The 23,493-nt window shown below is 33.9% G+C and overlaps 1 protein-coding gene across 1 annotated transcript; it reads left to right on the plus strand.

Annotated features, from left to right (window-relative positions):
• The first annotated feature begins 2,010 nt into the window (after window positions 1-2,010).
• On the plus strand, window positions 2,011-19,919 carry LOC120270489 (copper methylamine oxidase-like). Its single transcript, XM_039277521.1, is given in 13 exon segments — window positions 2,011-2,326; window positions 4,613-4,722; window positions 4,803-5,108; window positions 8,923-9,035; window positions 9,145-9,475; window positions 9,575-9,790; window positions 9,890-10,126; window positions 12,502-12,687; window positions 13,934-14,074; window positions 14,310-14,578; window positions 15,714-15,795; window positions 19,670-19,693; window positions 19,695-19,919. Coding segments are annotated over 13 exon segments (2,286 nt in total). The 5' UTR covers window positions 2,011-2,151; the 3' UTR covers window positions 19,791-19,919.
• The last annotated feature ends 3,574 nt before the right edge of the window (window positions 19,920-23,493 follow it).

Below are 23,493 nucleotides of genomic sequence, written 5' to 3' on the forward strand. Positions count from 1 at the left end.
TTTCTTGTAATATAATATATTTGGAGCTAACAAGGACATACCTTTTATTTTATTTTTTCTGTGCTGATCAATATAAATCTAAAAATTCATCATCCCTTTTTAAGTGCTATATTTCCAAATTTTCTTGTTTCTTATTCTTTATTTAAAAGTCGTGGTTAAGTACATATTGAAAAATGTTAATATTAATTTAAAACTTTAAAACTAACAATGATTTTAATTTTATGAAGTAAAAACAAACAATAATCCAAAATTCTAATATAGTATTAAAGTTTCATGCATAACTAATAATTGTTGGAAATATAATACCACATCGGTTGTGTAATAGAAGTGTAATGAGCTTATATATAGATATAGAGGTTGAGCCACTAAGTCTTGAGACTTTTTGGTGTAAGACCCCCTAAGCCCATATAGAGCTCATATAGGGCCCACTAGTACCAAAAATATAAAATCCTAACATGGTATCAGAGAAATATAGTGGAGCCACGATATATGAGTCACGATGTACGATCCCATGTGTAGGGACCTTTGAGACATAAGTAGTGTACAAGTCCATGTAAACAGACATCTGGTGTACAAGTTTGTGCAAGTTCAACCAAGTTGAACTTGAGGAATGATGTTGGAAATATAGTACCGCATCAGTTGTGTGATAGAAGTGTAATGAGTTTATTTATAGGTATAGAGGTTGAGCCACTAAGTCTTGAGACTTTTTGGTGTAAGACCACTAAGCCTCATATAGAGCCCATATAGGGCCTACTAGTACTAAAAATATAAAATCCTAACAATAATTATGTCTTAAATTGAGTTTTTTCAGTTAATATTGTTTTGGACTAATGTAATTTTTAATATAAGATATTTTTTGGTAAATTTTTTTTAATTTGTGCTTGTTTAGGGGTACGGTTTTGTTGTGCAAATAAACATCAGCTTTTTAAAATACATTAATTAAATTAAACCAATATGCTAGCGTTACCATCCAAAGACCGCCACGTACAGATTCGTATTATTCTAATGATAAATTGGTAAAATTAACTATCAATTCTCCTAAGTTCCGGATGAGTTCTCCTGATATATATATATATATCCAATCTCTTATTTTTTTATGTTTTTTTAATCTTTATCATTGAAGTTTTTTAATGATACCAAAAAACCTATTCAGTTGTCGTGTCAGAAATAACTCTCTTTGCTCTAGGGATGGTAAGCACACTAAAAAGAGGGTATAATACCTGAATTGGTCCCTCTATTTTTCTCTCTCTTTCCTTTTGGTCCCTCTACTAAAAAATGCACCCCATTAATCTCTATACTCTTGAAAATGATCCAATTTAGTCCCTCTACCCTTAATCTCTTCGAGTCTGAGTCCCTTCTACTCTTGAAAAATACAACCAAAATAATTAATCTATTTTAGGTAGAAGGGACTAAATAAAACTATTTTTAAAAGTAGAGGGACTCTTGGGACGTTTCGAGTAGAAGGGGCAAAAGGAAAAAAGAGAAAAGTAGAGGGACCAATCTGTGATTATACCCTAAAAAATGAGCTCAGCCCCTCCACGCGATAGCTAGCAGGCTATGAGTACAACAATTTCTCTAGTCCTCTTGTAGTGACTCACCGCCCCACAATGAGCAAGAGTAGAAATAATTTAATAATTTACATAAATTTATATAAAAAATAAAATACCATGAAAAACATAATTTTTGATAAATATAAAAAAATTGATTTTTTTTTAAAATAAAAAAATATCGGATTATTACATATAGTATTCATTTCATAATATGAAGGATTAATTTTCCAAAAAAGCGTTTGTCCTCTATTTATAAAAAATAAATAAATAAATAAATAAATAAATATATATATATATAATTTTTTGTTATTTTTCTCTTACAAACAACCCCAACGTAAACCAACCCATGGTAATTTATTTATTTATTTATTTTATTTTTAAAGTTTGCCTGTCGTCAATCCCTCAATGGTCTCTTCTGGCTCCACGAGTGACCACTGACCAGTTGAGTCACTTGTCTTCTTCTACAAAAGGAATATCCATTAGTTCATGAAAAAGTAAAGGCACTATCCTCCTATGCACACACTATCTCTTTGTTTGCATCTCCTATTGCCTTTGCTCCTCATCATCATCGATCCATTGTTGAGCTCCCAATCCTCCTCCAATGGCGACAACTGAAGTTAAGGGGACGCCATTCGCCGCTGCCAAGACCGGGGCACTGCACCAACAAGAATGGATCGTCGATGAGAAGCGATCTGCGGCTGCCTCCGCCATGACTGCTGTGATCCGCCCTGTTGAGGAACTTTCAGATCCTGCCAACGCCACCGCCTCCGCCAAGGGTAAACCCTTTCTACTTTTCTTCTTCTTGATTTTTGGAGAATCAGAGTTGTTCTATTTGTTGTTTCATCAGTTTTTTTTTTTGTGTTTTGGATTATGGGTTGTTGATATTGGCAAGAATGTGAGGAATGATTAGGAAGTAATTCTTTGTAAAAAGTCAAGAGTTTAAGAAAAATAAAAAGAAGGGAAGTAGCAGGCATAGTATTTGTTTTTGAAATTATGAAATGCTTCGCCAGTAGTTTTTGGTAAAATGTCAAGAGTTTGTGTCATGCCTTTTATATATATATATATATATATATATATATATATATATATATATATATAATGTGTCCAAACCACTGCACATGCACCATATTTACGCCTCAACCATGCATTGGGAGTAAGTTAAACTCTCGACCTCACTTATGGGAGTCAATGCCTTAACCTCTCGACCATCTTGATATATGATTATGATTCTGATTTGACCTAGGATTTTTTTGTGCAGGGGTTCACTTAGATTTGAACAATAGCCTTATAAAAAATTGAAATATATTAAAGTGCGTAGTACGTGGTGTGGGTATTGGTTCTTAAATCAAGAAATTCTAAGCAAGTAGTTCCTAGTCAAATGTTAATAGTTTGTGATACCTAATGCTGATTAGGGTTAGGATTTTGTGCATAAGGGGTGAGCAAAATAGTCTTAAGAAGATCTGTATGATTTGAAAAATTGGGGAGTAGTAAGTACCTGATACGTAGTTAATTCATGCTAATTGGGAATAATGACTGTTTATACTGTCTTGTTTCTTGACATTTACTTCATTAGCATTTTTGCAATGGTATTCTATTCAATCAAGTACCAAAGGAAGACGATTTCAAATTTTTTTAGGAAGGATCTTACCTTTTTAGGGTACAATTATGTATGACAGTGTAAACTTATGGAATTCTTTTGTCATTTGAGGAATCAGGGTATATTCTGGCCGTCTTACGATTTGTACATTGTTTCTTATCTGCAATTATTTCATTATTTTATTATTTTTTGAACTTTTGGATTTATGAGAACTTTATCCTAGCTTAAAATAGGAATGTTACTTGGTTTTTTTCCCTCACTCACATTCCACCTATTGTTGTTTTTTCAAGCTGGCTATAAAATAGGTTTTGTTGACTGAAAGTGTTTATAGGTACAAAATAACGCTTTTGTTGGGTTGAAAAAATTAAACAAAGACAAAATTTTTGCAAGGAGCTCCTTATAGAAAAGCAGAAGTATAAGATGATCGTTGTCACTAACACTTGCGCTTTGGATTTGTGAACAAAAAGTAAATTTCTATTATTTGTGAAGACTTCACAGTTGAATTTAACTTAGCTTGATTGATACTGTTGATCTTGAATTTGAAAGCATTGATATTAAGTGAGAATGACCTTCTCTTAATGTTTTCCTGTATAGCGCTTTTATAGAAATTTTGTCAGGTATAATGTTAGTTGAATGGCTGCAACTTTTTGAGGATAACATGGTTTTGTGTCTCAAAGGACGTTGAATTTTTTGGTGTGCTTGCTAGATCAGGAAAAACAATTGTTTAATAACATTTAGAACTCCTAAAACCCTTGGGTTACTGTTGCGATAAAGGAATCCCTTTTCTCTTTATTGTAATTTGTTGACTTGTCTGAAACAAAAGGTGGAGGAGGATAAGTGTTTGATTTGGAAACTACCTTGGTTGAAGTACCAGGTGCTAAGCTTCACCCTTATGCTTTTAAGCATCAACTAACATCAGCCATGCATGAGAAACCCTTTTTTTTTTTTTTGTGGTGTGTGTGTCAATATGGTGCAATATAAAGATGATCAAAATTAAGCTAGCATTTTAATTTAAAATTCAAGGGGTTTTTTTTGTACGTGTAATGTTCCATTCAGAAAGACGCAATACATTTGATGTGATATAGTATCATCACTTTAAGGATAGTATGCATCTGCCAAAACCTGACTGTGCAGGTAATTTTTGTTACCATTATTTTTATTCACATCTTATATCAAACTATTTATTCTGTTTAATGTTGGGGGCCTGTAAAAGTTGTATGCTTATCTGGAACTGTGCTTATCTATGCACTTGAAATGCAGTTGAGCTAAAGCTGTTCACTGAAACAGCAACTCATGATGCTATGACTCTAGCAAGTTTCATTTAGCCTAACAATGGGTGCTTATTTAAAATATAGTTTAGTTTTTCAACTCTTTAATTTGTGTTTTGGACTACCTCCATGCTTGTAGCTATGTGGATTTGGTTTTGATATGGTTCTTGATTACAATATTGTTTCCCTGAGTTTAGGGATCCAGATAACGACAAGAGCTCAAACAATGCATCCTTTAGACCCATTATCGGCTGCTGAAATATCTGTAGCAGTAGCAACTGTCAGGGCTGCAGGGGCGACCCCTGAGGTTTGGCATATTATGGTTTGATGGGTTGGTAAATTCCCTGTGATGCACCTGATAGTAACTGAACTTGATTTCTTATTCAGGTGAGAGATAGCATGAGGTTTGTTGAAGCTGTGCTGTTGGAACCAGAAAAAAGTGTTGTGGCCTTGGCTGATGCCTATTTCTTCCCCCCTTTCCAACCGTCTCTACTTCCCAGAACAAAGGGTGGACCTATCATTCCAAGTAAGCTTCCACCTAGGAGGGCAAGACTTGTTGTCTATAACAAGCGATCAAATGAGACAAGCATCTGGATTGTTGAGTTATCAGAAGTCCATGCGGCAACACGAGGTGGTCATCATAGGGGAAAGGCCATCAAATCTGAAGTAGTTCCTGATGTCCAGCCTCCTATGGTATGTCTTTACTTATGTCTTAACCTTTTCTAGATTGTTGGTGAAAAGATATATCTGAATTATTTTAATAAAACTATGTGCATTTTAGAATCCAATCACAACAGATCCAGTACTAGAAAGAATACCTTAAAATTATTTATTTATTTTTTTTTTTTTGGTGGTGTTAAAGTTTGTATTGGCTGAAGAGGAGGGTAAATATAGTTGCAAGATGAGGGTCATAAATACTTGGTCTATAGTCTAGGGGATACTAGTCATTTTAGCCTCTTGCATAGAAAAATGTTCATTTTAGATCCGATATTGGGAAAAATATGTCAAAGTTATCTCTTTCGTGTAACACTGTGTCACACATGGTGTAGCAAGCTTAGTTGCTGCAGTTTAGGCTTGGGCTTTGGGTTGTGCCAGTGCACATTGAGGAGTTATCTACACCTTTATCACTTCAAATGAAATGTATTTAAAATGTAAAATCATTTTATCCATATTGGCATTGATAAGTTACCATATTAGCACCTAGGCCACCTTATTTGAATTCAATTTGTTCTTAAGTTCCATTTGTTTTTCATAATCCATTATAATTTCAATTCTCAAATGCAAGGGATGTTACCTACATGTTTGAGGTATAAATATATATTCCAAAATAAATTTCAGAAAATGAAATGGTAGATGGACAAAGAAAAATTTATGGATTAGACATGATGAGGTGATATAATGTAAAGTATCAAAATTTGTAAGAATATAATAGAGGGGAAACTAACCAGAGCACCACATTAGTTTCCTTAAGTGGTCTGTTCTAAATTTGATCATTGAAAGATACAAGTTTTGTTATTAGAGCATCTTAATTTTAATGTTTTTTATGTGGTGATCTCAGTGTTAACCTGGCAACTTAACCCCAACCAAGTAAAGATATTATTTAAAATTTTTTTTTTAAATAGCGTGTAAGCAAAATTGATTTGTACAAGTTGTCAATTTAAAATTCCATGTCTAAAAACCTTGTTCAGTCAGCAATGGGTGTGGGATTTTGTGACACATGAAAGTAAGCAGGATTGTGTTAGGTATAATTGTATTTTGTGCCTAATCATATCAACCCCTCCAAGACACAAAATTATCTGTGGTGTAATATGTTTGGCCTGACTAACCTTGTTTATGACCCGCTTATAAACTGTTTAATTATATTATTTAATGATATTAAATCAATGTATATAAATTTATAGGAAGAATATATTTATAAATAATAATTGACATAATCCAAATCTAAATATATTCAAACTCAAATCTTAATCTCATCTCAAGTTCTGCAGAAACAAAACAGTGAATTTCATCTCAATTTTATTTTAGGACAGAGTTATTTATGTATCAATAGTTTGTTATTCATCATATTAGGAATTTTTTAGCATATATTGAAAGCTTTTGATATTTGTATAAATTGGGTGTTCTATTGTGTAAAGATTAAATATGACCTATTTGCTATTCATGCTGTCCCTGTAATGCGTGCCAATTGTGTGATAATTATGTTATGCTGGTGTTAAAATTTTTGGCCCAAACATTCGCTCATGTCATGTTTGTATCAGACAGTTTACTCTAATGCATTCTAGATGACCCATTTAGGACCCATAAATTGAATTGCCTTCCCTAGTAAGGGTTAAGTGACATTGCCATGTAGGAATCAATGTTGAAACAAACACTAACCTGGGCATGTTTTCTTAGTATGAAATGGGAAATGAAATTTTTTTATTCACAGAACCAAAACAACAAACATCACTCTCATGGCTTTAATCTGAGTATTTATGTATCTTTTGCTGTGCAACTACATTAAGAAAAAAAATGAAGGTCATCATGCCATCTTCTAAATCTGTGCTCTTCTCTAATCTTTAATGAAATTTTCTTTCTTTTTGTTTTTAACTTGCAAATCATTCTTTGCTTATTTGGTTGTTATCCTAGGCACATTTCAAAGAGAATTGTAATTGAATCACAATTCTCGTTACTGTTTGGTGCATGGGAATGACATGGACGTGGTTTTAATTTTTTGTTCCTTTTCCCATACTTGGTTATGCTTTCTCCATCCACATTAACATTTTCTCTCTGACACTACCTTCTCGTTTTGACACTTTTTTTTCTTCTCTCTTACATCATGCTTGGTTTCATTATCTCCATCCACATCACAATTTTCTCTGTATCCTTAAATTTTCTTTCTAAAATCTTTTTTTTTCTCACTTTACATTGTGCTTAATTATGCTTCCTTCATCCACATTACCATGTTCTCTCTAACACTACTTTCTCTTTTTAACACTGTTTTTTTCCTCTTTACATCACCTTTAATTCTCAAACTTTTGCTCTCTCTCTCTCTCTGAATCAGGACAACTCTGTAAGTATATTTTTCTTTATACATAGACAATTCTGTTGGCTAGATCACCACTGCCACTTTACTCTTTGTTGTTCTCTCTCTACAAGATTGCGCCTCTGTTTTCTCTGGATCACTGTCATTGTTCTCTCTATTCTCTTGTTAGATTTTATATTTTAGTACTAGTGGTACTAAATGAGGCTCATGTAGAACTTAGGGGTGCTTACACTCAAAAGTCTCAAGACTTGAGTGGCTCGAGCCCCTATCACCTATATATAAACTCATTACACTTCTATCGCGCTGACCGATGTGGTCTATATTTCAACACCTCTCTCAAGTTCAACTCGATTCGAACTTGCAGGGACTCTATACACGGGAGGTGCATTTTACATGGACTTGTACACTACTTGTGTCTCAGAGGTCCTACACACATGGAGGTCATACACACATGGACTTGTCTGCAGTCGGTGGTTCCACTATATTTCTACGATCTGTATTTAGATTTTATATTATAGTACTAGTGGACCCTAAATGGGCTCTATATGGGCTTAGGGGACCCCTAAGCCCATATAGAGCCCATATAGGGCCCACTAGTACTAGTGGTATAGATTTTATATTATAGTACTAGTGGGCCCTAAATGGGCTCTATATGTAGTGGGCCCTATATGGGCTCTATATGGGCTTAGGGGTCCCCTAAGCCCATATAGAGCCCACTAGTACTAGTGGTGTCGGGAGAAATATGGTGGAACCGCGATGTGACAAGTCATGTGTATGACCCTCAGTGTGGGATCTCGAGACAGCAATGTGCAGTGCATGGTCCATGTAGAGGCCCTGGTGTCAGTGCTGAGGTCGAACCCGGCGAGGGGTGTTGAGGAAATATAGACTATCATCGGGATGTGTGATAAAGGTAATGGGTTTATATGGGTATAGGGGGTTGAGCCATAGTCTGAGACTTTTGGTATAAGACCCCTAAGCCCATTTAGGGGCCACTAGTACTAAAATATAAAATCTAACATCCCTTTATAGTTATACTCGCTTTATGAGGTATTAGCTTTATAATATATATGTATGTATATATTAAATTTAAAATCATACAATAAACTTCTGTATTTGAAAAAATAAATAAGAAAATGATAATAAAGTTGTCATTTTGTGTTTGCATCCAAACACCTAGACTAATAATCACCAATTCCATTTCATTTCACATTTGATTCCAAACACATGAATCCTTTATGTAGAAAGAGAGAAAGTCCAAACACTTGGGAAACAAGACACTATTTTTGACTCTTGAAAAACCATGCACCATGCATGTAGAAACTATCAATTATTTGATTTTCACAATTAATATGGAATAGTTGCACATGGATTGATTTTTAGAGTTTTCTTGTATCATGTATTTCCAGAATTCGATTCAACTATTATTTTTTATTATTTTGAGATTGATAAATTTTAAATTTTGCATGTCTTTTTTTATTGCAGGATGCTGTGGAATATGCCGAATGTGAGGCTGTTGTGAAGGATTATCCTCCCTTCATTGAAGCAATGAAAAAGAGAGGAATAGAGGATATGGACCTTGTGATGGTAGACGCCTGGTATGGAGTATTTACTTTTAAAAAATAAAAAAAGGCCATCTAGGATTTTGCGACTTTAGATTTTACTCTTTTGCTTAAGATTATTCTATGTGCTTGTCTCTCTGTGCAGGTGTGTTGGTTATCATAGTGATGCTGATGCTCCCAGTCGCAGACTTGCTAAGCCACTCATTTTCTGTAGAACTGAGAGTGACTGCCCAATGGAGAATGGCTATGCACGGCCTGTTGAGGGCATATATGTCATTGTTGATATTCAGAATATGGTAATTGTTGAATTTGAAGATAAAAAACTGGTGCCTCTTCCTCCAGCAGATCCATTGAGAAACTACACTCCAGGAGAAACTCGTGGAGGGGTTGACCGAAGTGATGTAAAACCACTGCATATTCTTCAGCCTGAAGGCCCAAGTTTTCGTGTTAATGGTCATTTTGTGGAATGGCAGAAGGTTTTTTTCTTAAATATATTATTTCTCTAATGTAGCATAATTTGCGAATCTTACAAGAACTGAAATTATGTTACAATTGCTCTTTTATTGTTTCTGCAGTGGAACTTCCGCATTGGTTTTACTCCTCGGGATGGCCTGGTCATTTATTCTGTAGCATATGTTGATGGCAGTCGAGGTCGGAGACCAGTGGCTCATAGGTTGAGTTTTGTCGAAATGGTGGTTCCATATGGAGATCCCAATGAGCCACATTACCTTAAGAATTCATTTGATGCTGGGGAGGATGGTTTGGGAAAAAATGCACATTCTCTTAAGAAGGTATTTTGAATATTCTGCCTTATTATTTTTCTCCTCAAACAATGCTAGTTTTAATTATGTATCCAATGTTATTAGTGACTTAAAATTTTTAATGATCAGGGATCTGACTGTTTGGGCTACTTAAAATTTTTTGATGCTCATTTTACAAATTACAATGGAGGTGTAGAGACCATTGAAAACTGTGTGTGTTTGCATGAGGAAGATAACGGCATCTTATGGAAGCATCAAGACTGGAGAACTGGTCTAGCAGAAGTACGGAGATCAAGGAGGCTTAGTGTCTCGTTCATATGCACAGTTGCTAATTATGAATATGGCTTTTTCTGGCATTTTTACCAGGCAAGTTAGATAACTGCAATTTTGTCTCAGTAAATAAAAGTAGAATTTTAGTACTTTTTTAAGGTTGTCAATCCATTTCATTTCATTTCATTTTATTATTATTATTATTATTATTGTTATTATTATTATTATTATTATTATTTTATTTTTTTATTTCTATTTTGTTCTATGGATTTCATTTTATCATGATATTTATATATGTTTTTGGGAACCTAGAATGTTATAGCTAGTGTTCTTGTGACATAGTTATACTTTAGATTCAAACACTAATTGCTGTGAAACAGGTTGTTCCCTCAGTGAGGAGAAGGCAATTATAATTTTTCTTGCTTGACAACAAATTGCCATTTCAATCTATTTGAGATGCAAACTACCCTTTTTTTTTCCATAGATGCTGTATATTGTTAATGCAATAACCAAGTTTTGATTAGATTTTTATAACTTTGGGGCATGTGAGCAGTGAACCTGACATTGTGAACAACCGGATCCTACTCTTTAAGTCAAAAACATCTTAATATTGAGTTCAACAGTGTCGCGCCTATTTTCTTGAGGAATGAGTTTTGTTGTTAGTCTGGTAACTAAATCTGTTCTCATTCTTATTACTTTGACGAAGACTGCACTGAAGATCTTTGTTGGCATTTGTTAGATAGTCTGTCTTTATATGAAATTGGTTAATAGTGAATGAAATTCAGTTGCACACTATTGAGTATAGAAGAACTTAGCAGATTCTTATCATGATAACACTAAAGGCATGAGATTGATCATTGAATATTTTGCTGAGTTGTGATTATTAATATATTCTTTCAGGCCATGATATGTGATAAAATTATCATGGTGAATAGAGAATCACTTCATTTTGCTGAACCTTGTTATTGCAACTTATTTGTATCGGTTCAATCAGTAGAGTTGCCTAGTTCATTAATGTAATCTATGTCATTTACCTCATTATGTTGTGTGTTGGCCAACAATCTTATTTGGAGGTCATGTTATGATATTTTGGTTTAATCATAATGATTGGCTCAGTTATCTTGGTCAATGGGCTTAATATGCAAATGGAACCATTTGCTTTATTTACACCTTGGAGGTTATGTTATGATATTGATTGTTCCATTTTTTCACTATAAAATCATTCATAAATTATTCCCTCCACAAATCAAGCTAATTACGATATGAGAATCAGATTTGTGGGATAGCATATCTGAGAACTTGATTGAATATATGAAGGACATCTGTCTTACCTTGGTGTTTAAAAATTATTTCTCAAGGACGCTGGTGTGACAAGTATAAATATTAGAGTCAATAGTGGATGATAGAAACATTGTAAACAATAATAGTATACAACAATCCAATACTATCAAATGAGATCAGTTATGCTTATTGATTAACAATTTAGCATATGGAACTAGAGATGAACCTCAAAGCCCAATTGTCACTTCTTGAATAACTCACTGGTCCTAAAACAAATTAAACTTTCAAAAGATGGCAAGAATAAAACATTTTTGTCATGACCATACAAGATGTAACTTGCTATTGCAAATTATCCACAAGTTTGTCTGAATTTTGCGTGGATATGTTGAAATTAGGACAAGCTGCATATATTACAGAAATAGGAACAAGCTAACAAAACTTGGTATTTTTTCTCGATTTGGTCCATTTTCTCACGAATATAACATTTGATTACATGATTCAAATATTAATTAGCATAGTAAAACAAAATCACGCCATTTTGACATTTTATCCTAAGATATGCATGAGTTATGTGGCAATATTTATTTATTTTTGAATTTCTGATGAGTGGTTGCACTGGGTGAAATTGATATCTAACTTCAATTTAATAATTTGAATTACCATCCCCATTTAGATTATTTGTAGCTTAGCTTACTAGTCCAAATAATTGTGCAGTTGCTTGCAGCCATGATTTGGGTTGGTAAGATCTTAGTTTGATGATTAGATCAACTATTCCATAGTGGTTTAAAACAAGAAACAGGCTGTAGCTCTGGTGTAATCTAATCTTCTAAAACATTGTGAACCATTTGCTAACATGGTATAACATCATATATGCTCCTGATTATCATGTGAGGCATTAGCATCAGCATGCTTGCCTTGATGTAAGACTGAATAATTAACATTTCATCAATTGCAACTGCTTTGGACTCAAGCTACCGTAAATAGTGCCATGACTGTTTGATCATATATGCATACCAGAAGATGGCTTAATGGAAACCTATAGGGTACAATCTACCTTCGTTTGTTGTCTATGACTGTTTGATCATATATGCCATGACTGTTTGTTGTCTATGAACATTATCTTCTGTTACTTTTAGTTTGATTATGTTTATTTGGTTCTTATTGAGAAGATGTTTTCTACATTGTTACAGGATGGCAAGATTGAGGCAGAGGTTAAACTAACTGGCATTCTTAGCTTAGGAGCATTGCAACCTGGAGAAATTAGAAAATATGGCACAACTATTGCTCCAGTGCTATATGCACCTATTCATCAACAATTCTTTGTTGCTCGCATGGACATGGCTGTTGACTGTAAACCAAATGAAGCCTTCAACCAGGTATGATTGCGGTGATTTTCTGTACTGACATACTAATTTTGATATTTTATGCTTCTTTTTTCGGCCTTCTCTGTTGTTGCCTGCAATATAATATATTTTCCAGTTCTTTAAGGTTAGCTCTCTTATAAGGATTTTGGATAATTTAGTTCTACAATTTTGATCATTACTGTTATCTCTCAAGATTGCTAGCTGGATGCATACATTGATATGAAGATTTATTTGTTTTAAATAATTTATAACCAGTAATACTAATTGAAAATAAAACTTGCTTTTGAAGTCTCAAATTGTGATGGTAATGGTCCTACAACCCTCCGGATAAATTAGGCATGATCTGGCTCCACCAGTCTTCCTTTCCCTTTAGCAGGGCAAATCAACTTTTTAGTACACAAGTTCCTTTTTAGGCTTGGAGAAATTTATGGGAGTAAAACCGTATGTCAACTTATTTTTCAAGACTGAAGAATAAAAATTTGATATGCTTTGTTGTCATGGGCATGTTTCTTTAGAGTGATCACTAATATGAAGTTGTTGAACTAAGTTTTGTCGCAGACATACTTGAAAGTTGAGTAAGGAAATAGATTGGACAATGATTTCAGTAAGACTTCAGTAAGACTGACAACTCATATTATGGATATATCTAAATTTTGATACAATGCAAAGTTAGTGTGGGGTTTATAGATAGTACGTCTTTAAAGAAGAGGAAGTTATTCATAGGAGCTGGTTCTTTTTGAGGCAAGACCAGTATGATCTGCATTAGAATAAAAAATTCAATAGGAATGACAACTATTTCTAAGTGCATTGAATTCACACTCAGTCATGACGTGTAAGTTGACATTTTATAAGCTTGGTATTGGAGTTTGTCATCAACCATCACGCTTAGTTGCTTTCCTTTTCTTTGCAGTACCCTGTAATTTGATTCACTCTTGTTGGTTGCATGCCTGGTAATAAAAGGCCGCCTATTGCATAAGAGACAGATTAGGAAGACAGAAGTTGATTTGGTGTTCTTTTAGTTCCATCACCAGATTATTATTGATCTTCTAAAAAAAAGATGGCCTAGTTTGTTGAGGGTCCTACATGACACTGGATGGCATATTTGTTTTGTGACTTGTGCTCCACTAAGAAGTGCCAATTGATGATAATGTTTTCCATTGTGTTGTAGTTCACTTCTGAAGTCTAGTACCTCTCCTTATTTCTTTTCTGCTTATGCGATGTTCAATTCATTTAGTAGGCCTTTCTATCTTCTGTATAGGTTGTTGAGGTGAATGTAAAAGTTGAAGAACCAGGCCAAAATAATATTCACAACAATGCATTTTATGCCGAAGAAAAGATTCTCAAATCTGAATTGCAAGCCATGCGGGATTGTGATCCATCTTCTGCACGTCATTGGATAGTAAGTCTCCAAAATCCTGGTAGTTGAAGTTCTTTACTGGTTGTGTTAACCTCGTTACTTTTTTATATGCTTACTGTAAAAATCAAGTGGTTAGTAATTCTTTTATCTTGTTTACAAATTATGCTGTTGTCTTGTTGGTTAAATGAGCATTGGTCAAAGAAATAGTTTCTCATGTATATCTGTAACTATGATCATTCTAAGTAATTTGTTACTTGAATTTCTCATGTATATTCAGGTAAGGAACACAAGAACTGTCAATAGAACTGGACAGCTTACTGGGTATAAGCTGGTGCCTGGCACAAATTGTTTGCCACTTGCTGGGGCGGAAGCAAAATTTTTGAGGAGAGCTGCATTTTTGAAGCATAACCTTTGGGTTACTCCTTATAATCGTGATGAAATGTATCCTGGAGGGGAATTTCCAAACCAAAATCCACGATTGAATGAGGGTTTGGCTACATGGGTTAAAAAGGACAGACCACTTGAGGAAACTAATGTGGTGCTCTGGTTAGTTTCCCCTCTATTGTATTTCTACAGATTTTGATATTTTACATTATCATCTCATCATGTCTATTCCATAAATTTTTCTTAGTCCATCTACCATTTCTTTTTCTGAAATGTATTTTGGAATATATATTTATATGCAGCTTTTATGCCTCAAACATGTGCATAACATCTCTTGCATTTGAGCATTGCCTCTTTCAGTGCCAATCTGTAGAAGGCATTTTAGGCTATGATATAGTGAGCTCATCTCAAATCATAACTTGTATCATTTTCAACCACTAATTTTCTATTGCAATGTTTAATATTACTTAAATTTTCTCAAAATATAGATAAAAAAGTAAAATTATGCTCAATTAATCAACTATTCTTTGTCATGCTTAAATAAAGGCTAATACATAACAAAGCACCAGAAAATTTTCTGTTGTCATTTCAAAATCTGATCCCTGTAAGTTTAGTTCTATAATACCATTCAATGTAACTGGGCAATAAGACTAATAAGTTGATGTGCTTCTATGGGTTGGCAAGTTTCTCTTTCCAATAAGTATCCAGCAGACAATGAACACAATTTCATTGTGGATGCCTTTGCTCTTCAGTTTTTTAGCGTGGAGTTCTATCTGATAAGTAGAGATTCATTTGTTGTTATCTGAGAGAACACTTATTTAATGTTTATGAGCTTTCTTTAGTATAAATTGCAGCGGTTTTGTTCTTTTTTTCTTTGATCACATTACTCATTATGCTACATAACAGTTGCATGAGTTGCTCTTATGTTGAACATGGCAAGTTTTTAAAGGTCTTAATTCAGAGAGCAACGAATAATAACAACAGTTTGTTAATAGGCTACATTCTATAGTTGAGAGAGTTCCTGATAATCCTTGGAGAGTGAAACTTCTATTGATTATTGGGATTTTTCCTTGAAATAATATCTTGTCACTTGTTTTCTTCTCCTCGGTTAAACATAATTCAAAGAATACTTTCCTGTTCTAATCATGCTTTGCTCTTCTTGAGTGCTCATTTATTCTTAGTTGCGGTTTTTCACATTTGCACATATGGTTGATGATTTCCAGGATATGACGGGTGTTATCATAAATGCGCCAGTGCTTTTACTCATTTGTTTCTTGTATCTCAACTCTTATGTCAGGTACGTGTTCGGAGTTACCCGCATTCCACGTTTGGAAGACTGGCCTGTCATGCCCGTGGAGCGGATTGGCTTTATGCTCATGGTATTGTGTTGTTTTCAATTTCAATTTTTCTTTCCAAGTAAACATTTTATTAATTTTATAGATGTTTCATTGAGTTCACATTTTCAGCTGATGTCTGAACTTTGACAGAGTACAATTGTTGTAGTTTACACTCTAACCATTTCGGTACATTTTCATGTTACTCTTCCAGTGTAGGAATAACATCTAACATGAAACGTTAATATATCTAAATGTGTTTAGTAATATGTTTTATTTATTTCTCTTTTTTTACCGTATAAAACCATGTTAACAAACTTTAGGCTATTAGGATCACATTAATATAATTTTATGAGGCACAATAACTCCTGAAAGGTAAACATATTTAGGCCTTCCTAGCAACTGGTTTGGCATTAGTTTCTAGGAGCACATTGATGTGGGACTATTAGTGTTATACTTCCTAGATACTGCTTAGGCACGTTGGAAACAAACCGATTATTAACTAGGCTTTAGTACCATGTTCGATAAACCAAGCGATGAGATATGACCGCAAGTGGACGGGTTGTCAAGTAATAATCCTCTCGCGTGAACGCGAGAAGATCATATTCTCTGGGGTCACAAGAATTACTATTACTTCCTTTTCAACTACAATATCTAATCTACTAAATAATTGTGATTGTTCGATTACAAAATATGAAAAATAAAGAAACAAGCTAAAGCACACCACACAAGCAAATAAAGATAACGAAATACCAATGAGAGGAATGGCCTCGGGCAAGGACAAGCATGGATGAATTTGAGAATTAAAACATGATGTTGGCTTAGGCTTTAGTTCGCTAGACTCTAAATTAGACTACTCTGGAACTTCCGTAGTGTAGCCCTAATCCCATACGGGTTCCTCCATCTGGAAGATATCCTTGCGATGTTATTGTGTGCAAGGAGTCTTGACTAGGGAAGCCCTAATACTCGCTAGGCTAGAACTAAACTCTAATGGCCCCTGCAGGGAGTGCTATTGACATCCGGAGCCTCCGACATGCCGATTCATTGAATCCCCTTCAATCTAAGTGTGACCTAATACATGCAAGCATTTCGCTCTACAAACATCATTCAACAATCAAAACCTACGGAATCCATCAATTGTAGGTTGAACATGAAAACAATAGATTAAGGGGGCGTTTAGTTGCAAGGAATGGAATGAAGAGGATTGGAGGAGGAATGAAAATGAGGGGGAATGGAAAAGGCATGCAATGAAAACTATGTTTGGTTGTAAAGGATTGAGAGAGTAGTGCATTAGGAATGAGAAAGTAAAAGAAAAAAAATAATGAAAATGACTTTTACACCCTTGATGAATTAAATAATATTATATGTTAGGTTAAATGATAATTATTTTTAAATTATAAAATATTTTGAGTATTATTATTTATATTATAATTAAATATTTAAATTAAAAATTTTTCATTTTAATAATAAATAAAATTATTTATTTAATTATTATTTGAATTAGATTATTTTTTAACTATTATTTATTATCATTTCATTTTAATTATTATTTTAATAATAATAATAGTATTTTAATTATGGGAAAATTATTTTTTAGTTCCTGAAAGTTTCAAAACATCCCAGACAGACCCTCTGACATTTGAATTTGCCAGACAATCCCTCCTTTTTTTTTGATGACTTATTTTTTTCGATTCGACGAGTGTACTTTTCAATTAATGCAATTTCTACTCGTTAGTTTATTCTATTTTACAACATATACTTCCCGCTTTAAAAAAATATAGTTTCCATTTAACATCATGTGTTTTCGTTTAACCACATAAATTTTTCACTTAACATATAGCACATTTGCATTTAAAATTTGACTTTTCCGTTTAAAATTATTAGTTTCCGCTTAAAATTTGGTGTTTTCGCTTAACTACATAAGTTCACTTAACATATAACACATTTGCGTTTAAAATTTGACTTTTCAGCTTAAAATTATGGGTTTTCGCTTAAAATTTGGTATTTTCGCTTAAAAACTGAGAGTCAGCCCAGTTAATATCTGTTACTTTTATGTCAGAAAGGTCTGAAAAATAACCTGTCAGAAAAAAGGAAGGATCTTTTGGGAATACTCAAAGTCATGAGGTTTTTTTGTGAATACCTGAACTTTGGAGTAACTTTTTGTTCATTTCCAGTTTAATTATTTATTATATTAAACATCCTAACATTCACAATCATTATTTATTAATATAGGGATAATTGTCTTTTCAACCACAAAGAATTAAGTAATTCTCCCATATTTAGTTTAAAATAATTCAAATTAATTATTATTTACTTTAATTACAATAATTAAATATTTAAATTAATAAAAATAAGTAGAGGGTAAATAAGTAATTTGACCTTCATTCCTTCCTATCCCCCCTCATTACCCCCAATTTTAGGAGGCATGAGGATGCCTCCTCTATGCCCTCTCCAAACCCATTCCCATTGCCTAGTGGTTTACCCAAACATGGGCATGCTACTATTAATGCATCATTTTCATTCCCAATCCCCTGCCAATTTGGATACCAAACACCCCCTAAAACTAGAGTAAAGTATGCCAACAATCAATTAAAAATTAAAACATCATCAATACATGTTTCCTCCCAAAGTTCACCGGAGCCCAGGGGCCTTGAGAGTTTAGTTCGACATCAAATGAGGAGAAAGCAAGAGATATAAATTAACAATGTAAAGGTTCATTGCAAACTCCTTATTCTATCGACTAATGGTCAGGATGAGACCTCTCGGTTCCGTGTCGTCGAGCTCTTTGATGTTCTCCTTGAGTTCCACGTTCTTCTCTCCTCGATCTCTTTTGAATCAGCCTTCTACGATGGATTTGTGCCCTAGGAGTACTTGGAGACGTGTGGCAGCCATGCTCTCTTCCAAAAACCTTAAAACTGGCTTATATAGTTGCCCAGGTGTGCAGCCAGGCATGCGGCCGCATGGATCCGGTACGGGGCTCGAATTTGGGCTCAAAATCATGAATTAGGTGCGCTCGGGGGAATGCAGGTGCTATGTGGCCGCATGGGCTTCTCCCTAGGCCGTGAGGGCGCCATGCGGCCGCATAGAGACCATATGTTTCACTGCTACAGTGCTATATCTCCGAATTTCATCTCCTCGCCTAGTGCTTGGAGACATGTGTGAGTTTCAAATATGAATGACTTGTCCTTCCAAAATGCCTAAACAATACTTATCCGAGCTCTAAATGATCTTCCGATGTCTGGAAATAAAATTAATGCAAAATATGCGCTTAAACAAACATCAGTGTTGCAAAAAATGCATGAAAGTTTTCAAAATATATCAATGAAATATTGTGTATTTAGACTTCGGCTCACTTCGACCTTAAAGCTTAAATAGGCAAAAGATGCATCAAGCATGAAGATTGACTTTCTCCTGCCAAGATCTAGTGGATAATAATTGCCATTCTAATGTAATATGGTCTGAATAAATTCTTCAAAAATATTTCCATGAAATAATTAATCTCATTGTCCTGAGCAAGTTTTATCCCACACATGTTATTTCATCTCTTGTCCAAGTGACTGCTGTTTATTAAATCATTGTATTGAAAGTTATAAACAAATAAGAAATCTATATGATAACAAAGCCAATAGAGATAACATAAACTGAAGTCCTTTGCCTCCCACCACTGACTCAGGTTTTTCTCTCGTTAGCTTGTACAAATTTTAATTGGGACTGGATTGCAAATTGGGTCAGGCTTCTTACTAAATTCAAGCCACACTAAACACTACTACGGTTGTTCTCCTGCTTGTTATATCTGATCTTTCAACATATGTTTTTCTTTTTACTGCACTTTGTTTATGGAAGTTTTTTAGTTTGAAACTTGTGTGCCACTTTTCAACAATTATTTTTTGATCTCCGATGAGTTTGATGTCTTTTACAGCCTCACGGATTCTTCAACTGCTCGCCCTGCTGTAGATGTACCGCCCAATAATACCGAGGTAGAGCTTAAGGATGCGGGGGAATTGAAGCCGATTCCAACCAGTTTGCTTGCAAAATTGTGAGTCGAAAATGGAAAAATATTCAGGATCAATCTATGTTGTGCATTATAAATATAATTTCGATGAACTTTTTGTTTTGGTAATGTTGCCAAACAGGAATAACCAACTAATTAAAAGGACTATATTTTATAAGATCAGGCCTGAATGGATGCATTTCGGTATTCTGTTTGTGCATGAAATTTGTCAGAAAGTCATGTGAAGGTGCTGATTACCTGCTTGTGAAAAAGCTGGTTCTAAAGTTGGAGAAAATGGTAATGTTTTTTTTGTACTGAATCTGAGTTTTTTAAAAAACAACTGGAAGAACGTTGGGTGTTTCTTCTCTGAATTTTGGGACATTCATGTGTAGCATGTTAGTTTTGGTTAACTATGATCAAATTCTGAACGTATTCAAATGCAAGGAATATTGGTTATAAATTAGCTATAAAAAATCAAAAAATTTCTTATAAAAAAAAAAACAAATTAGCTAAAAATTGAGATTAAGATAAAAGTAGGAGTTGGGAAATATTGAGATTAAGATAAAGAGTTGGGGAAGGATGATAATTAATTACTAAAAATTCAGAAAATATAGAAAACTTTAAATTACACTAAATTTGAAAATAAATGGCTTGCACTTAATTTGTTTACTTGTCGAATCAAGTTGCCTACATATCCTCCTGGGTGTGAGAGGAATCAAAGCTCACGTAGTTCTTTTACATTGTGTAACCGGTCACTCATTATTCAAAAAAATATTCCCTTTTTACTAATATATTTTTTATAAATTGATATACATAATTTAAAAACATTTTTTTGTAATTTTATTTTTTATTTATAAATTGAAACAAAATAATCTAATATATATGTGACAAATAAGAGTGTCCCTATTTAAGAGAATTTAAGAATGTGCATGTGTAGGGACTTAGTGTTTATGAGCCAAAAGACATTAACAAAATAATTATTTTTTTCAAAACATATTTATGAAAATTTATTGTTTGATACTTTGATATTTTACAGATTGATTTATATAATTTTTTAATTTATTATATGGTCTCTTAATTTTTTATAAATTAAATATATAGTAAAAATGTTTTGATCCATATCCTACATCTATCTATATATAAGTTTTGCCAATGAATGTTAAAAACAAATTGTAGCTCAAGTGGTTGAGTTTTTGCTATTCAAGTTTAAGGTTATCTGGTTATAGGTTCAAATCCCATGACAAAAAAACAATAACATTAAAAAACCCAACTTTACAACTTTAGTATTTGGAGCTTGGCTTGGAGCGGGCCGGGTCCAAACCCGGTTCCAAACCGGGGTTTAACTCGGCGGGCCGGGCCGGGTTGCCAGACGGCCCGTGCCCACCTCTAGTCTCCACTCACTATGAAAATAAAGGTTTATTTTAAAAAAACTTTTAAGATTGAGCTTTGAATTATTGGATTTTTTGTGGAAATTACCAAAAAAACCCCGGAACTTTGCAATATTACCAAAAACACCCCCTTAATTTGGCAATCCCTAAAAACACCCTCCTTTTATAGCTAATGATTTTCAAACCCCCAAAAGTTGTAACCGGCTATAACAGAGTTACTTTTGAATTTTATGGACTAAATTGCCCCTCGCATAAGAAGTTGTAGCAGTGCAATCATGTGTTCGGTTTGAGAGGGAGTGGGGGGTTATTGTTTTGGGTAATCCCTAGAGACAACCATTACTGGCACCGGTTATTACTTATTTTCTCTCTTCGCCTCTTCAGCTTTTCCATTTCCAAAATTGTCTTTGCCTGGGCATCATTGTCTCGAAGAAGAACTTGGCGTTCCGCCATTGTTCGGAGAAAAATTCCAGCTCAAGTATTCGGCATTTCATTAGCTCGCAGTCTAAGGTATTGAGCCGAGGTGGACGCCGTTGAAAAAGTTGCGTTTATGGTTTTTTTTTAAAACAATTCTGTTAGAAAAAGAGATTTTTCGGTGTTGTTTTGTGGTTTTGTTTTTATTGGATGATATTGAAGTCTACAGGGAGATTCATCGGCTAGGGTTTTGTTTTGGTTTTCATTTTCATCTGTGTACATAATCAAAAGAGATTTTTCGATTGTTATGCTGTGTAATGTTTACAATGTAGGTTTTCCCTTTATGTTGATATAATTGCAGTTTTAAAATGAGGTTTTCGTTTAAGTAATGGGATTGTATTTAAACATTTGATGTATCTGTTTAACAATTGTTGTTTTGTTTAAAATGTGAGTTTTCTGTTTAAATATTTATGTCTCCGTTTAAGAAGTTAGTTTACCGTTTAAAAAAGTTTACTTTCCGCTTAAATTTGTCTGTATACTGTTTAATATTTGGTTATTGTCGCAGGCTTGTGATTGTGGTGGTCAACCTAGTTAATGGGCAATGCTACAGAGACGCCGGAGATATGGTAAGTGCTTTGATAACTAGAGTTTTATAAATAGTGCTCTTTTAGTTGGGATTCTAACATCAAATTTTAAATCTCGACAACAGAGACTATTTGACTATTGTGTCGATATAGACCTCGGCGAATCGGTGACTCTAGGCTACCCCATTGTTCACGACACTAACACCCCAAGGCAGAAATGGGGAAGTGTCGACTGCGCCATCTACGTCATGCGGTTTATCGAACAGCTGCTCGACGGTGAAAAGCTACGGCTACTGCAAGCGGACGTCCTTTACTTGCATTTAAAGTATGTTACCTGCATACTTAAGGAAATGAGCGCAACCGACATCATTGAATAGGTGGATTTGTCGACGGGGGAGAAAAAAGATTGATATATAATATTGTACAATAGAGTTACCGTGTAAATAACATTGTATATCATTTACATATTATAGTTTTTGTTTAAATATTTTTGTCTCTATTTAAATTCTTAGTTTTATGTTTATTTTTCGAAGTTAACGTTTAAATAAAAGTGTCTCCATGTTTAAAAAATCATTGTCTTTATTTAAATATCTTTGTTATTGTTTAAATATCGTTGTCACTGTGTAAATTATTACAGTTTATGTATAATTTTTTATTTATTTACAATACCGTTTTTAATTTTCAAAATATTTAAGTAAAACGTTTAAATGGCAAAAATCTCGGTTTAAATATCAAAAGTTGACACTCAAATAAGTTATTTTCTTTTTAAATAATTGTTTATTTACAATGCCTAGTTGGCGACAGTTTCATTGCAAGATCTATGGTTGAAAACACCTTGAAAACGTTGTCCGATATCCAACGACAACACTTCAAATTGATCTGACGAGGAAGGAAAGCATGCCACACCTTTAGGGTCGCTATGAGGTGGAACGGGAGCGCTCGCAGAATCCGAATTCCTACTAACACTTCAGTTTAAACGGAAAATGTCAATGTTTTAAACGGAAACATAAAATGTTGAAACGGTAACTAAACATGTTTTAAACTGTAAGAAAAATATTTAAACGATAAGTAAATAATTTAAACGGTAAAGCAAATATTTAAACAGAAACAAAATAATTTAAGCGGTGAAAGCAACATGTAAATGGTAACGTAATATATTTAAAAGGTAAATGGGATAATTAAACAATAATTAACTTCTACGACTACATAAACATAAAAGAGAAGAACTTTACAACGAGAAAGAATCGTTTCAGTAGGATACGACAATGGCACATCATCTGTCTCAACAATAAGATCAACTACAGCGTATTTGAAGATGGAGTACACGTGACACATGCGCTGGAAGTCAACGTCTTTTTCTACTGGACAA

This window comes from Dioscorea cayenensis, chromosome 10 (assembly GCF_009730915.1).
Source record: "Dioscorea cayenensis subsp. rotundata cultivar TDr96_F1 chromosome 10, TDr96_F1_v2_PseudoChromosome.rev07_lg8_w22 25.fasta, whole genome shotgun sequence".
Classification (NCBI taxonomy): domain Eukaryota; kingdom Viridiplantae; phylum Streptophyta; class Magnoliopsida; order Dioscoreales; family Dioscoreaceae; genus Dioscorea; species Dioscorea cayenensis.